The sequence below is a fragment of the Cnephaeus nilssonii genome (assembly GCF_951640355.1).
Source record: "Cnephaeus nilssonii genome assembly, chromosome: 7".
Lineage (NCBI taxonomy): Eukaryota > Metazoa > Chordata > Mammalia > Chiroptera > Vespertilionidae > Cnephaeus > Cnephaeus nilssonii.
This window is the reverse complement of record NC_137078.1, coordinates 58,505,861-58,521,094: the sequence shown is the minus strand read 5'-3', so window position 1 is coordinate 58,521,094 and position 15,234 is coordinate 58,505,861. Positions and strand designations below refer to the sequence as shown.

The window sequence follows — 15,234 nt, the reverse complement described above, 5'->3', positions numbered from 1 at the left end:
AATGAACACACGCATTAGGGTCTTTTGTTTTATTTTTAACTTAATATATGGCATTTTCCTTTATAAGCATTTAATTTGCTCTTTAGTAATCCTAAACACTTTTGTTGGTTTTTTGTTTTGTTTTGTTTTTCTTTGTTGTTGCTTTTTAATATATTTTTATTGACTTCAGAGAGGAAGGGAGAGGGAGAGAGAGAGAGAAACATCAATGATGAGAATCGTTGACAGGCTGCCTCCTACACGCTCCCTACTGGGGATGGAACACGCAACCCGCAACTTGGGCACGCGCCCTCACAGGGAATCCTGACCTCCTGGTTCATGGGTTGATGCTCAACCATTGAGCCATGCTGGCTGAGTCAACACTTTTGTTTTTAATTAGGAAGACAAATGTGTGAATGAAAAAGGAAATATTAGTCATCAAGTTTTTTTTTTAATAAAGTCAAGTTATGCTATTTTCTAAAGTCATGTTTGTTCTGAGGAAAAGAAGATTCTAATGATTGATTGATTGATTGATTGCTTTAGTGCACACATCAGGCTCACAAAGGGCTAGAAATAGTTTGTCTTCCTGCTAGATAGAGTGGCAAGACCTCTTAATTCAAGGGACATTGGTTAGAGACTTCAGAAGGGTCAAGCCTTAATAGTGAGGCTATGTTATCCCCCAAATAAAAGCTGGTCTAGTGAGCTCAAACACAAGTCTTGAAGTTACCAAACTGATTTGCAAGATATTAGCTGCATCTTGTTCAGTAGAACAAAAACTGAAACAATGGGCAACCATATTTAAAAGAATATAACAAAATTAAATGCCCCCCAAATAAAATTTACAATATCCTTCATTCTATTCAAAATCACCAGTCATATTAAATAAGCAAGAAAATATAACCCATAACCAAAAGAAATCTCTATCATTTAAATAGATCCATAAATGATGGAGATGATGGAACTTGTAGATGTGGACCTTAAAGCAGCTACTAAGCATCTTGTAATATATATTAAAAAAATATAAAGAAAATCATAATAAATATAATGAAGAGAAATGGAAGATATACAGAAGTCTATCTAGAGCCAAAATAAATGAGTAAATGTTTTAAATTCACACTATATGGAAAGAACAGCAAATTAGCCACTGTAGAAAAAATGGCCCATGAACTTGAAAGGGTAGCAATATAAACTCTTACAAGTAAGCATGAGGGGAGGGGGAGAAAGAGCCTCAGTGAGCTGTATGACAATATCAAGTTGTGTAAGTTACTTGTAATTGATGTCTCAGAAAAGAAGTGACAGGAAAAAAATGTGAACAAATAATTATGGTTGAATATTTTCTAAAATTGATAAAAGCTATAAACGCAGACAGCAAGTTCAATGGATCCCAAGAAACTATACCAAGGTCCCTTATAATGTGCCACAATAAAATCACTGCAAGTCAGTGATAAAACGAAAAATCTTCAAAGCAGCAAAGGGTGAAAAGAAAACACACACTGCATGTAATGGGACAAAGATAAAAACAACCAATAACTTCATGTCAGAAAACTTGTAAGCCAAAAGATAATGGATGACAATTTTAAAGTGCTCAAAAGAAATAAATAGTTAACCTAGATTTTATACCCAGTGAAAATCTCTCTCTAAAATGAAGTTACAATAAAAACTTTTTCAGACTAATAAATTCAACCACATATATGAAGTGAACAAATTTCTTGGAAGACAATATCTACCAAGGCTCACTTAAAACGTAATGGATAACCTGAATAATCCTATGCCTCATAAAGAAATTGAATTAATAGCTTAAACACCTTCACGTAAAGACAACTCCAAGCCCAGGTGGCCTCGTGGAGAATTTTTGCAGAGATTCAAGGGAAACATAATACCAGCATACACAAACTCTTTCAGAAAGAGGATGTTTGCAGATATAATTAGTTAAGATGAGGTTATACTGCAGTAATGTGGGCCCTAAATTCAATGCCTGGTGTCCTTATAAGAAAGGGAGAGGACATAGATACACACAGGGAAGAGGCCATATCTCGATAGAGACAGAGATTGGAGTGATGCAGTTACAATTCAAGGAACACTAAGAATCACTGGGAGCCAGCAGAAGTTAGGAAGAGACAGGGCGGGATTCTTCCCAAATGCCTAACGAGGGAGCATGGCCCTAACACCTGATTCCAGACTTTAGCCCCCAGAACTATGAAAATAAATTTATTTTATACCATCAAGTTTGGGGTCATTTATTATGGAGCCCCATTTGTATAGGAAACCAATACACCTTGCTATACCAAATGATGGTTTTTTTTATTATTGTTACAATATTAATCTTATACCATATTCATTTGCTTTTCTAACTACTCTTCTGTTGGGAAACACAAATTGGAACAATTTCAGTTTACTGTTGCATTAGTCAACACTCAGAATGGCACCATGTTCAAAACCCATTGCTCTACTCATCTGTTTCATTTCATTTGTTAGCCTTATTTTTCTCAAAAGTAATGTAAGCATCCCAAAATTCATTTGGGAAGTTACATAATTTCTTCTTTTTCTTATTCTAGGTATCCTGCTGCCAAGGCTCAGTATACTAGAGAAACTAAAGCCCAGCATCAAAGCCACAGAATTTATCCCTCCCCAAATTCAGGTAAATTGAGTTCAGCCTATTTGTTTTGCTTTGTTTTTAGAACTAAAATATTATTCACATTAATAAATTTAATTTTTTGTTACTTTAAATAAATTTCAATATGTGAGGCTTAATCTTGTGTTTTTTAAAGTTGCTTTAACTCTTTCTGACTAACAATGTTTTTTAAAAGTAAATTACTTACATAACACTTGGAGCTTTGAAAAAATTTTAATTACTTATACTTTCAAGCCCACTACACTATAATATACAATTTGAAAATCTAAGGCTAAGTTTCAAAATGTGTACAAGTATTTAAAACAAGCAAAACAGTAAACTTTTCCCTAATACTCATTATAGACTCAACGATATATGAAATATGGCTGAAAAGAAAGGAATAATGTTAGTTGAGTTGTTTTTGGTGTTCTTTTAGAAATGACATTTTTCAAAGAAACATTTGGGATAGGTTGAAGGCAGATTTTAAGGAGGAAGAGACAGCTAGTAATTTATAATAGAAATCAGCTAGTACAGAAGGCAAAGCAAGACATTTGGGGGCAGAGAAGTTGGGGTTAGATAACAGCTCTATGTAGTCATGGCAAAGTCACTTAACCTCTGAGTTTCAGTCTTTTCATTCTCAGGTAGCACTGGGTACATAAAAAAATGTTTAATAAGTATTTGTTTCTGATATGCTGCCCTATCTCACAGGATTCTTGTGACTAAATTACTCCATGTATGTAAAAATTTTTATGAACTGGGAAGTACTATAAGTATTAAGTATTGTTTTCCTGTCCCCTGTTCTTTAAACACATCTATACTAATAAAAGGGTAATATGCTAATTAGACCAAACATCTTCCCGACATTTTCCATATGTCTTTCCGGACAAAGCCACGGCGGCAGAGGCGGTTAGGGGTGATCAGGCCGGCAGGGGGTAGCAGTTAGGGGCGATCAGGCCTGCAGGGGAGGGCAGTTAGGGGGAGATCAGGTCAGCAGGCAGAGGCAGTTAGGGGCGATCAGGCCAGCAGGGTAGTAGTCGGGCATCAGGCCAGCAGGAAGAGGTGGTTATGAGTGATCAGGCAGGCAGGCAGGCAGGAGAGCAGTTAGGAGCCAGCAGTCCCGGATTGCAAGAGGGATGTCCGAGGGGTCCTGGATTGGAGAGGGTGCAGGCCTGGCTGAGGGACACCCGTCCCCCCCTACCCCCCCATGCACGAATTTTGTGCACCAGGCCTCTAGTTAGCATATAAGGTTAGCACAGCAATAACCCTCATTCAATGATTCTGCACTCATATCTCTAACTTTCTTTTCCCTGGCTCAAATCCTACTTCTCTTCCTCCTCCTTGTTTTGGTATACCACTCAGTCATTTCCTTCTCTAAGTCACCAGCCTCAGTTTCTCTATTCAACTCTGCCTTCTTCCAGGCTCCCTCCAAGAAATGGTAAGAAATGTTGCCTTTTCCAACCTTACTCTATGCTTCCTCCATGAATTCTCCACTCCTTTCTACAATCACTATCCTCCAACATGCCCACCATCTTCACCAATAGAAAGAGATCAACTGGGGAAGTTGATGAATACAATTTCTGCCCATGCTTTGTCAGACTGCTTTCTACAGCTCAACTCTGCTTTTGTTTTACCAACTCTAAAACCCTTTGTTTCCCATTTCATTCAGGATAAAATTTAGATTCTTTGACATGGCAAAGTATTTACTGCTCTAATATCTGCCTTTTCAGTGATATCTCTTACTACTCCCTCATTCACTCCCTAAACACCACACAGAACTAGGGTCATGTTGTTTATTTCCTTCCTCAATTAAAAAAAAATTGACACGTACAGTATGTTTTCTTGTACTCCCAATCCAAACAAACTTTTTTCCTTTCTTTTCTTTTCTAGTACCTACTAATCTTTTGAGATTCGGCTCATGTATGACCTTCTCTAGGAAACTTCCCATGTGGTCTCTCTCAGAGCATTTTTATCATACCACTTCATGCTCTATTCCTTTTCTATTGCTATGTAATGAATTACCCCATGCTTAATGGTTTAAAACAACACATTTATTATTTCACAGTTTCTGTGTGCCTAGAGTCCAGGCACAGTGTAACTTGATCCTCTGCTTGGGATTTCATAAGACTGCAATCAAGGAATCAGCTGGGCTGCATTCTTATCTGCAGGTTTGAATGGGGAAGAATCTGCTTCCAAGCTCTCTAAGATTGTTGACAGAATTCACTTACTTCTGTTCTTAGAATAGAGCCCCAAGCTTCTCATTAGCTATATGCTGGAGCCCTCCCTCAACTCCTAGAGTCTGCCTGTAGTTCATTGCCATGTGAGCTTTCACAACATAGCCTTTTCATTCAGCCAGGCAGCAGGGAGAGTCTTGAGAGCTAGTCCGATAGCAAGATGGAATATTATGTATTGTAACATAATCATGGGAGTGAGATTCCTCACCTTTGGCATATTTTATTGATTAGAAGAAAATCACAGGTCCCACCCATACTTAAAAGGGAAAAGATTACATAAAGGTATGAACACTAAAATTTGGGGATCATGACAGACCACCTTAGACTTTACCCTCCACACATGCTGTGTGATACTAGTCCCTTTACTACAGGTCTAGACTCTTCAATAGAAAGTGACCTCCTGAGGGAAGGGGCTGCTTACCCCTAATCTACCACAGCACATATAATAGGTATTCATTGTTCATGAATGAATGAGTGAATGAATGAAGTAGAGTTGGCATGCTTTTAGCAGCTTTCATTTTGGAAAGGGGGGAGTAAGTCCATGATGAGTGAGAAATATAAAGAAAGGTGAGCTGGAAACCCTCAGTTCTCTGAATTTATGAGTCTGTTTCTGTTTTGTTTGTTCACTTATTTTATTCTTTAGATTCAACATATAGGAGAAATCATATGGCATTTGTCTTTTTCTGTCTGATTTATTTCACTTAGCATAATACTCTCTAGGTCCATTCATGCTGTCACATAAGATATCATTATTTTTTATTGGGTTGCTTCCATACTTGACTATTGTAAATAACACTGCAGTGAACATAAGGGTACATATATTCTTTCAAATTATGTTTGGGGTTTCTTCATATATATACCAGAAGTGGAATTTCTAGGTCATAAGGCAGTTCTATTTTTATTTTTTGAGGTAACTCCATACTGTTTTCCACAGTGGCTGTACCAGTCTGCATTCCCACCAACAGTGCACGAGGGTTCCCTTTTCTCCACATCCTAGCCAACACATCTTGTTTGTTGAGTTATTGATAATAGCTAATCTGACATATGTGAGGTGATACCTTGTTGTGGTTTTATTTTTCATTTATCTGAGGGTTAGTAACATTGAGCATCTTTTCATATGTCTATTGGCCATCTCTGTGTCCTCTTTAGAGAAGTGCCTATTCAGGGCCTTTGTCCATTTTTTAATTGGAGAATTGTTGTTGTTTTCTGGTGTTGAGTTGTCTGAGTTCTTTATAAATTTTGGATATTAACCCCTTATTAGATATACCATTGGTGAATATGTTCTCCCATTTAGTAGGTTGTTTTTTGTTTTGTTGATGGTTTCCTTTGAAAACCTTTTTAGTTTGATGTAATCACATTTGTTTATTTTTTTTCTTTTGGTTCCCTTGTGTGAGAAGATATATCAGAAAAAATATTAGTAAGAGAAATGTCAGAACATTTACTGCCTATGTTTTCTTCTAGGAGTTTTATGGTTTGGGGTCTTATAGTTAAGTCTTTAATTTTTGAGTTTATTCTTGTATATGATGTAAGAAGGTGGTGTAGTTTCTTTTCTTTTCTTTCTTTCTTTTTTTTTTTTTTGCATGTATCTGTCTAATTTTCCCAACACCATTTAGAATAGACTATCTTTACCCCATTTTATATTCTTGCTTCCTTTGTCATATATTAATTGACCATATATATGTGGGTTTATTTCTGTTCTGTTCCATTGATCTGTGTGTCTGTCTTTATGCCAGTATCATGCTGTCTTGATTGCTATGACTTTGTAGTATAGTTTGATATCAGGTAGCGTGATTCCTCCCACTTTGTTTTCCTTTTTCAAGATTGCTGTGGCTATTCAGGGAGATCATTATTCTTGAGAACGTGTGTATACCGTACACGGCAGCCTTCTTTCATGCAACTCTTCACAAACTCTCACCTTACAGATATGATGGCTTCATAAACACATCCATCATGGATTTTTGTCCCACTTCGGGTGGCAGCATGGGTGCAGCTACTTGGTTTCCCCATAAGTTGGTTTTCCCACTCATGTCAGTGCATCAGGTTAAAGTAGGTAGAGACATAGAGGCTGGTCTTCCAGTTCTGCAGCTGTAGCCTTCAATACCTTCGTTCCCCCAGGACTTCCACACCTGTATAAGCCCAGTTTCCTTTATTAACCCCTCATTTCTGTATTACTTATAGTGGCTCTGTTTTCCTAACTGAATGCAGACTGATACAGAAGTGAGTGGAAATAAAAAACCATTTGATAATCATCAGAGCCCACCCATCAGAACATATGTTAATATCTTCAGTAACTAATTTTTTAAGATAAAAAAAAATTAGAAGAAGCAGAGTTTCTGGGATCCATCCCAAGAAAGACAAACTATAAGGCAAATATAATTTGTGCTTTCATAACTTATTTTAACACAGTAACACAGATAATGATTCCCACCAATAAATCCAAGTTTTCGCAAAGGGATTTATAATACTTAAGTTTTTCTGGAGGAAAGAAGTTCAAAATAGTATTTATTTTTTCTATCTCATAAGAAATCATTTCTATGCTTATTTTGCATTAAGCTCTGCTAATCTAACCAGGATTTCTTTTTATGTTTCCTGGGAGTTGTTGGTGGTCTTTCTTAAAAATAAAAAATAAAACAAGGTAGGGACTAGAGGGCAAATGGTTAAAATGATTGACACTCAACATTCATTCCACTCCAACAACTGGTGCCAGCTAATCCCATTTTCCTTGCCAGCAACTAGTTTAGGAGTGGGGTATGGCAATCTTGCCTGAAAGGGAATATATTGGGGGCCTCTGAGGATGGTTTTTCTACTCTTAAAAATGAGACCCTGGAGCGAAGACCCCCCTTTTTCTTCTCTGGATGTTGCCATGTCTGATGTGAGTGGTGCTAGAATGGCCACATCTCTCTTGCTGTCCGTCCGAAGATGACACCAAAGATGGCCAAGCGGAGCAGTAAAGAGAACTTGTCCTTAATGCCATTGTTGAGGCACCGTGTCGTTCAGTCCTGCCCTGCTCTGACTTTTCTCTCCTGTGAGGTGAGACATTTCTCTATTGCTTAAATCGATTTGAATTGGGCTCTGTATTTCCTATAACCAAAAGCATGTGAATTTAGGAAGGCCTGAACACAGTTTGAAAAAAAACTGGCGTTAGTTCCATTAGTGATATGTTCATAGAAAATAAAGTAGAAGGTTTTCTCAAGGGAAAAACAATTTAGTTTTAAAATAATGAAAGCTAGAGACTAACACTAAAGCGCAAAGATAAAAATGTGATCATTGGAGACCTCATAGGATAATGGCAGCTGTCTAAACTCCAATTTCTCCTCAAACCTTTCTGTACCAAAGAGACTAAGAGAACAATTTATTCATAACCTTCATCTATAGCACAATTTGAAGGCAATGAATATTACTAGTTCATTTGATATGGAAATGGGGGAATGAACATTGGAGACCAACAGAATTTATCCTGCAACCCATACTAGGCAATGAATTAGGTGGCAACTAGGTAGAAGGGATGAAGTGCAACAGGGTTGTAGAGGGAGTATAAGTAGCACCAACTAAGGTTCATCCCTAGAAAGCAAGTTCCCCATGCTGAGTAGAAATACTGAGAAATAGAGATACTCCTGGTATATCTGTATTATTCTTTAAAAGATGTAATCAGTTTATTTCCCTGTTCACAATACCCCTCCAAGAGATGAAACTCCTTTGCATGACATATGAGGCTTTCCTAATCTGGCCTCAGCTCAGCCAGGCAGCTCCGCTGACGCCTCCATGCACTTTAACACGGCGATGTTGGACTCCATGGACCTGGGAGCAATTCTTATTAGCTAGAAGTCATTGGACAGGTTACTGCAGGGCACTCAGTCTAGATTTACTCTTCTATACAATAAGGATAATAATACCTGCCCGTCACAAGGATTGTGTCTAAGTTAAATAACGTTATACATTTAGACTGCTTAGCGCAGCACCTGGCCCAATGAAAATACGGACGTACCAACTCTGATTACCTCCAAACCTGTCAGGTCCTCACGTACCTTTGTGCCTTTGCATGTGCTGTGTCCTCTCTCCTGCCCTCTTCTTTGCCCTCCGCTTTCTAAGTCCGCTTCTGTTCTCATTAGACACAGCGATCCCATCCTTGTGCTGCTAGAGCACTCCTGCACACCTTTTTCCTTGCACATCTACTGGCACGTGGCAGGGACTCAGTAAGTATGTTATTAAATGAATAAGCCAACCAAGACTACAAAGATTGACCAAAATGGAGAGAATGATTTCTAACAAAAAAAGTTAATTGCAAGGCTTAAAATTTAGAAAGTTTAAAAAGGTTGCTTGCGTTCATTCACATGACCTTAGGAATTATGCTACAAATGCAGGAATGCTCCTCTTTTTATTGTATTTCCTACCATGTCTATTACATTTCTGTTTTTCGTATTTCTTATTGCAGTTCTGTTGTGTTATTCTCTAGATTCACTATCTGAAACAGAGATTGTCTTAAAGACGTATGAAGCAGAGGAGGAGTGGGAAGAGTACGATGAGCACATACATGAGCCATGGGAGGAGGAAGTGGAGGACCTGGTCAACTGGGCCAATACTCTTGATTCAGATATTTTAGATATTTAGACATTTAAGCCGACGGCTCCAGGATTTAAAAAAGCAACAGCCTCAACCACAGCTCAGCTTCTTGCAGCAACTTTGGAAGACTCTCAGCACTTGGATTCCATTTATTCCCCCCCCAAGGTGGTCTCATCCTCTCACCGCAAGTACAAATTATAAATATGAGTAAAAATCGGTGACTCTGATCCTTTGAATTTTTTTGAGCTCCACTTCGTTGTTTGAACCCAAGTTAGCCAAGTTAGGGGTGTTCATTGTGGCATTCCAATCAACGGTATTATAGCCACAGTTGGTAAGCGACTGGATAGAAGTTTCTGCAGTCAGGGCATGGGCCAGGAGAGGCTGGGATAGAAGGGGAGCTCTCAGGATCTTCAGCATCTGGACATTAACCCAAACAGAGGGATCTTTATATTTATCTACATCCATTTTGCTTAATGTCTTTTTCCCCTCCACATTCAAGGGATGCAAGGTCATCCGTCCACCTTCCCCTTCTGTTTGCTTCCAAAATGCACGCTCTGTTTTCTCTTTGACCAGCCCTCTCCTCATATTCTCATGTCTGTATTCTCTTCCCTGCTTTTTGCTGTGTTACCTCAACCTGCAAATGTGTTTGTGTCGCTCCTATTCCAAAATATGTCTCTACCTATGATCCTGCATTTCTACTTCCCTCAACACTGTATCGTTCACATTGTCTCAGTCAGATTTAATCATCATAGTCTGTCATTTACTCTCTTTATTTCTTTAGTTCACTTTACATTTTCACCCATTGCAAATAAAATCTATGTTCTACTTATGCTGTTCAATTAAAATTCATCAGGATCACAAAAGACTTCTTCTATATTGCCCAAATCAACAGATGCCTTATCTTACTGGGCCTCTGAGCTATTTGTAATATTATTGATCATTTCTCTTTTAAAAAATGTTTATTGCCTTGCCTTCAGAGAGACTTATTTTGAGACTTACCTACCTTCACAATGTCTCCCCACAAACACCATAAATATCAATAGATATGAGTATGTTTGTATAGATGGATGGGTGGATGGATAGATAGATAGATAGATAGATAGATAGATAGATAGATAGATAGATAGATAGATATGCATGAGCTTGGACCTAGTTATTAAATAGGTATGTCCCCTGTTTCTAGGGAAGCTGATTTTAGTTTCTATGAAGAAAGAAAAGAGTTCTGTTACATGTACCCTGGTGTCTGTATACTTCCCTGGCTAGCTATATATTTTCAAGTCTGCCTGTGCTAGTTCAGACAATACGGCCCCAACTGATTGCAATGCCTAACACTTTTGTTTTTCTCCCCAACCAAAGCTACAAAATTTTGGCAGCTAACCCAGATTTCCCCCTCCTTTTGGCAATGTCAAAGCACAGCCAAGGACCCAACTTGATGACAAAATTCTTTTTATGCCCAATGGAAAGTGCCACTGTGAATGGCCCACCTTATACCTCAGTGGAACTATACAACGTAATTAAAAGATGCATTTTATTGATGGTCACAACTACAGAAGCCAGGCCTCTGACTCCTCTCCTATGGTTTTACAGGAAGACAAACATATGTACTGTCAATAGATAAACAGCAGTCATCAAAAATTCAAGCCAAAAGGATCATGATGGTCAACAAAAAAATATTTCCTTGATATCAGCTGCCATATACTATATTTTATCCTTTCTACTTAATCTTCTCTCTCTTTCTTTCTCTCTCTCTCTCTCTCTCTCTCTCTCTCTCTCTCTCTCTCACACACACACACACACACACACACACACACACACACACACACACACAAAGAAGTTGCATTTATTGCTTGCTTTTTCTACAGCCAGAACACCTGGGGCTGAAAGTGGGAGGTGCGGGAAGAAAATGTAGAGAACATGAGTCACTAGGACAATATGGTTTAATTACCTTCACTATATCTGTGGCTGTTCATTCGGAATCTTCAATAGGATTTCTTTTCTACCTCTGCCCCCTGGTGAAAAGTTCTTTCAGTTTCCAGCCCAGTGCTCTTCTCTGCACATTTTTCTTGGGCCATCTTGCCACAATCAGAATTTACCACCCATGCATATTCTCATTCTCTGACTTTTTTCCTTCCTGCATTAAAAATTATCTTCACTTTAACATCCACCATGCATCTGAAACTCAAAATGCCCAACTTAAACTCTTTTCTTTCTCTTCTTTCCATCTCGACCAAACCTCCTTCTGCTTCTTGTATTCCTTTTTTTAGCTAAGGGAACAATCCCAAGATTAAAACTTGGGTATCATTATAGACTTCTCTCACTTATGGCCAGTTGGTCACCAGGACTGGCAATATGGTGTTTTAGATGTCTTAAATCCATCTTCTCGTTTCTGTTCTTACCATCACTTTATATTATGAAGCCCTCTTAATTGATAGATGGGATTATACTTTTCTTTGATGACAGTATTTACCTTCCTAAAATTCTTCAGAAAATCTCTGCCTAGTGGATAATGCCCAAATTATAATACTCTTCATGTCAACCCTCACCTATCTTCTCCAAGCTCATCCACCACAACTCCCCATCTTGTGCCTAATGTTACCAAACTCCCACATGTAACATGCTTTTTCCTGCTTCCCTGACTCCTGTGTTTATGCCATCTTCTCTACCTGGAATGCCTTTTCCCTTCTTCACTTGGTGAATTCCTATTTGTCCCTAAAACTCAATCCAGGGATCATCTTCATTCCTCTTCAGTCCTCAGGCGCACCTCTCTCTCTCTCTCTCTCTCTCTCTCTCTCTCTCTCTCTGTCTGTCTCTCTCTCTGTCTCTCTCTGTTATATTAAAATTGATTGTTCATCTGACTCTCCTCCTAAACCTTCAAAGTGTAAGCCAACCAGAAATATTTCATGTTAGAGATATTTCATAATATAGGACCCACATATCAACAATTGCCATAATTTCTTCACCTCAAACAAAAGTTGTTATTTCACTGTCTTAGAATCTGGTATTAAAAAATAAACTCTGTAAATTATCAGGTGGGTGAATTTGAAAGTAACAAAAAAGGAAGCTTTATTAATAAGCAAGAATACCTTGAGAAAGTTGCTTCTGGAAGAAGATGCTAGGTGTTTTTAGTGAGGTATGAAATCATTACCACTATCAAGATTGAGAATATATGTGTCACCTCCCAAAGTTCTCAATCTTTATAGTAGTAAGATTACATGGGTATATCATATATCAAAATGTATCAAAATATTCTTTCTCCATTGAATTATCTTAGTATCTTTATAAAAATTCAGATATCCTATATAATAAAAGCCTAGGTGGTGTCCCTCATGCAACGCCCTCACAAGATGGCCACTGCAAGATGGCCACCACAAGATGGCCGCCACAAGATGGCTGGCAGGAGAGGGCAGTTGGGGGCAAACAGGCCAGCAGGGGAGGGCAGTTGGGGGCCATCAGGCTGGCAGTGGAGGGCAGTTGGGGGCAAGATCAGGCTGGCAGGGGAGGGCAGTTGGGGGCCATCAAGCTGGCAGGGGAGGGCAGTTCGGGACCATCAGGCCAGCAGGGGAGGGCAGTTGGAAGCAATCAGGCCAGCAGGGGAGGGCAGTTGGGGTGATCAGGCCAGCAGGGGAGCAGTTAGGCGTCAATCAAGCCATCAGGGGAGTGGTTAGGGGGCGACCAGGTTGGCAGGCAGAAGTGGTTAGGGGAAATCAGGCAGGCAGGCAGGTGAGCAATTAGGAGCTAGCAGTCCTGGATTGTGAGAGGGATGTCCAAGATTGGAGAGGGTTCAGGCTGAGCTGAGGGACACCCCCCCCCCCGCCCCATGCATGCACTGAACCTCTAGTATATATATCACAACACTGTTATCCATGTCCATAAGTTTTTTCTCTTATTTTTAACTTTTTGCTCAATTCCTCCACCCCTCAACCCAACCCCACCCCAAAAAAAAAACCCACAGCTGTCAACCTGCTCTCCATCTATGAGTTTGTCTCTATTTTGTTTGTTAGTTCATTTTGTTCCTTAGATTCCACATATGAGTAAAATCATGTGGTACCTGTCTTTTTCTGACTGGCTTATTTAAATTAGCATAATGCTCTCCAGGTCCATCCATGCTGTTGCAAAAGGTAAGATTTTCTTATTTTTTACAGCCCAGTAGTATACCATTGTGTAAATGTACCACAACTTCTTTATCCACTCATCTACTGAGGGACACTAGGGCTGCTTCCAGATCTTGGCTATTGTCAATAAACATGGGGATGCATATATTCTTTCACATTAGTGTTATGGGTTTCTTCAGATAAAGTCTCAGAAGTGGAATCACTGGGTCATAAAATAGTTCCATTTTTAAATTTTGAGGTAATTCCATTCTGCTTTCCACAGTGGCTGCACCAAATTTGCATCCCCACCAACAGTGCTTGGGGTTCCCTTTTCTCCACATTCTCCCCAACACTGTTTTTTATTGATTTATTGATGATAGCTATTCTGACAGGTGTGAAGTGATAGCTCACTGTGGTTTTAATTTGCATCTCTCTAATTATTAGTGACATTGAGCATCTTTTCATATTTCTGTTGGCCATCTGTATGTCCTCTTTTGAGAAGTGTCCTAATAAGTTCTTTATAGATTTTGGATATTGACCCCTGTTAGATGTATCAGTGACTATATTCTCCCATTCAGTGGGGTTTTTTCACTTTGTTGATGGTCTCCTTTGCTGTGCAAAAACTTTTTAGTTTGATATAGTTCCATTTGTTTATTTCTTCTTTTGTTCCCCTTGCCCAAGGAGATAAATCAGAAAAAAATATTACTATGAGAAAAGTCCGAGATTTTCCTGCCTATGTTTTCTTCTAGGATTTTTACGGTTTTGAGTCTAACATTTAAGTCTTTAATTCATTGTGAGCAGGGGGTCTAGTTTCATTTTTTGCACACATTTGTCCAATATTCTCAGCACTGTTTATTGACTACACTACTTTTACCTCATCGTATGTTTTTGCCTCCATTGTCAAATAGTAATTGACTATAAAGGAGTGGGTTTATTTCTGGCCCCTCTATTCTGTTCCTATATTTTCTATTTTTATATGCAAATAAAAATACATGAAGGCCAAAATAACTAGTGCACCAGGCCACTAGTATATATATTAAAATAACAAGCTTTATTTCTTCCAGTAATTGTTTTAATAAAGAAAGAAATGCGTATTCATAAGGCCTAAACTAAAACGCAGAAATCTGCAATTTTTTATTTAAATCTTTATTGTTGAAAGTATTACATATGTCCCTTTTCCCCCCATTGCCCTCTCCCACCCCCATCCCCCCTGCAGTTATTATTACACATACTAGGTGACTCCAACAGAAATGATCTGGCTGACACTTTGAGACATAATAAAATTCCAAGACTTAGTGCAAATATGATTAGCATGGCACAACAAATGGTACCATTCAGTACTGGGACTGTCACGTTGTGTAATGAAGCCCCTTGACTACGTTCACAGCCTAATTTGAAGAGAGATGTCAAGTCTCAAGTTGTGGTCCTCTGAGCATGACTCTAGTCCCCTTGTGACAGGCCCAGGTGCATTCATAGAACAAGGGAGGAGGAAAGAAGCAGGGAATTCCATTTTTTAAATTTCCCTATAATGTTTGGATGTATGTCATTTTAACCTTAAGAGTCAGGGTTTTGAAATTTGCTTTATTGTTTAGAATCCTCTTGTCCTCCAGATGGCGCCAGTTAGCTATTTAATGTGCTCTAGTCATGGGGCTCTGACTTTCTCCTTAGATGCCAGGCACCAAGTCTTGTTATGCTTTTTAAAGGCTTGAACATCCTATATAATAAAGAGGTAATATACAAATTAACCCTCATGCTATCACAAGAT

General features: G+C 38.7%; 1 protein-coding gene across 1 annotated transcript in view; it reads left to right on the top strand.

Moving 5' to 3' along the window:
* UBE2U (ubiquitin conjugating enzyme E2 U) overlaps positions 1-9,426 on the top strand; it is a gene marked incomplete at both ends in the record, with an annotated part of 51,834 nt that extends 42,408 nt beyond the window's left edge. The window contains 2 exons of the mRNA XM_079777828.1: positions 2,532-2,614; positions 9,272-9,426. Of these exons, the coding sequence (XP_079633954.1) occupies positions 2,532-2,614; positions 9,272-9,426 (238 nt within the window). The remainder of the gene's footprint in view (positions 1-2,531; positions 2,615-9,271) is intronic.
* Between the last annotated feature and the right edge of the window lie 5,808 nt (positions 9,427-15,234).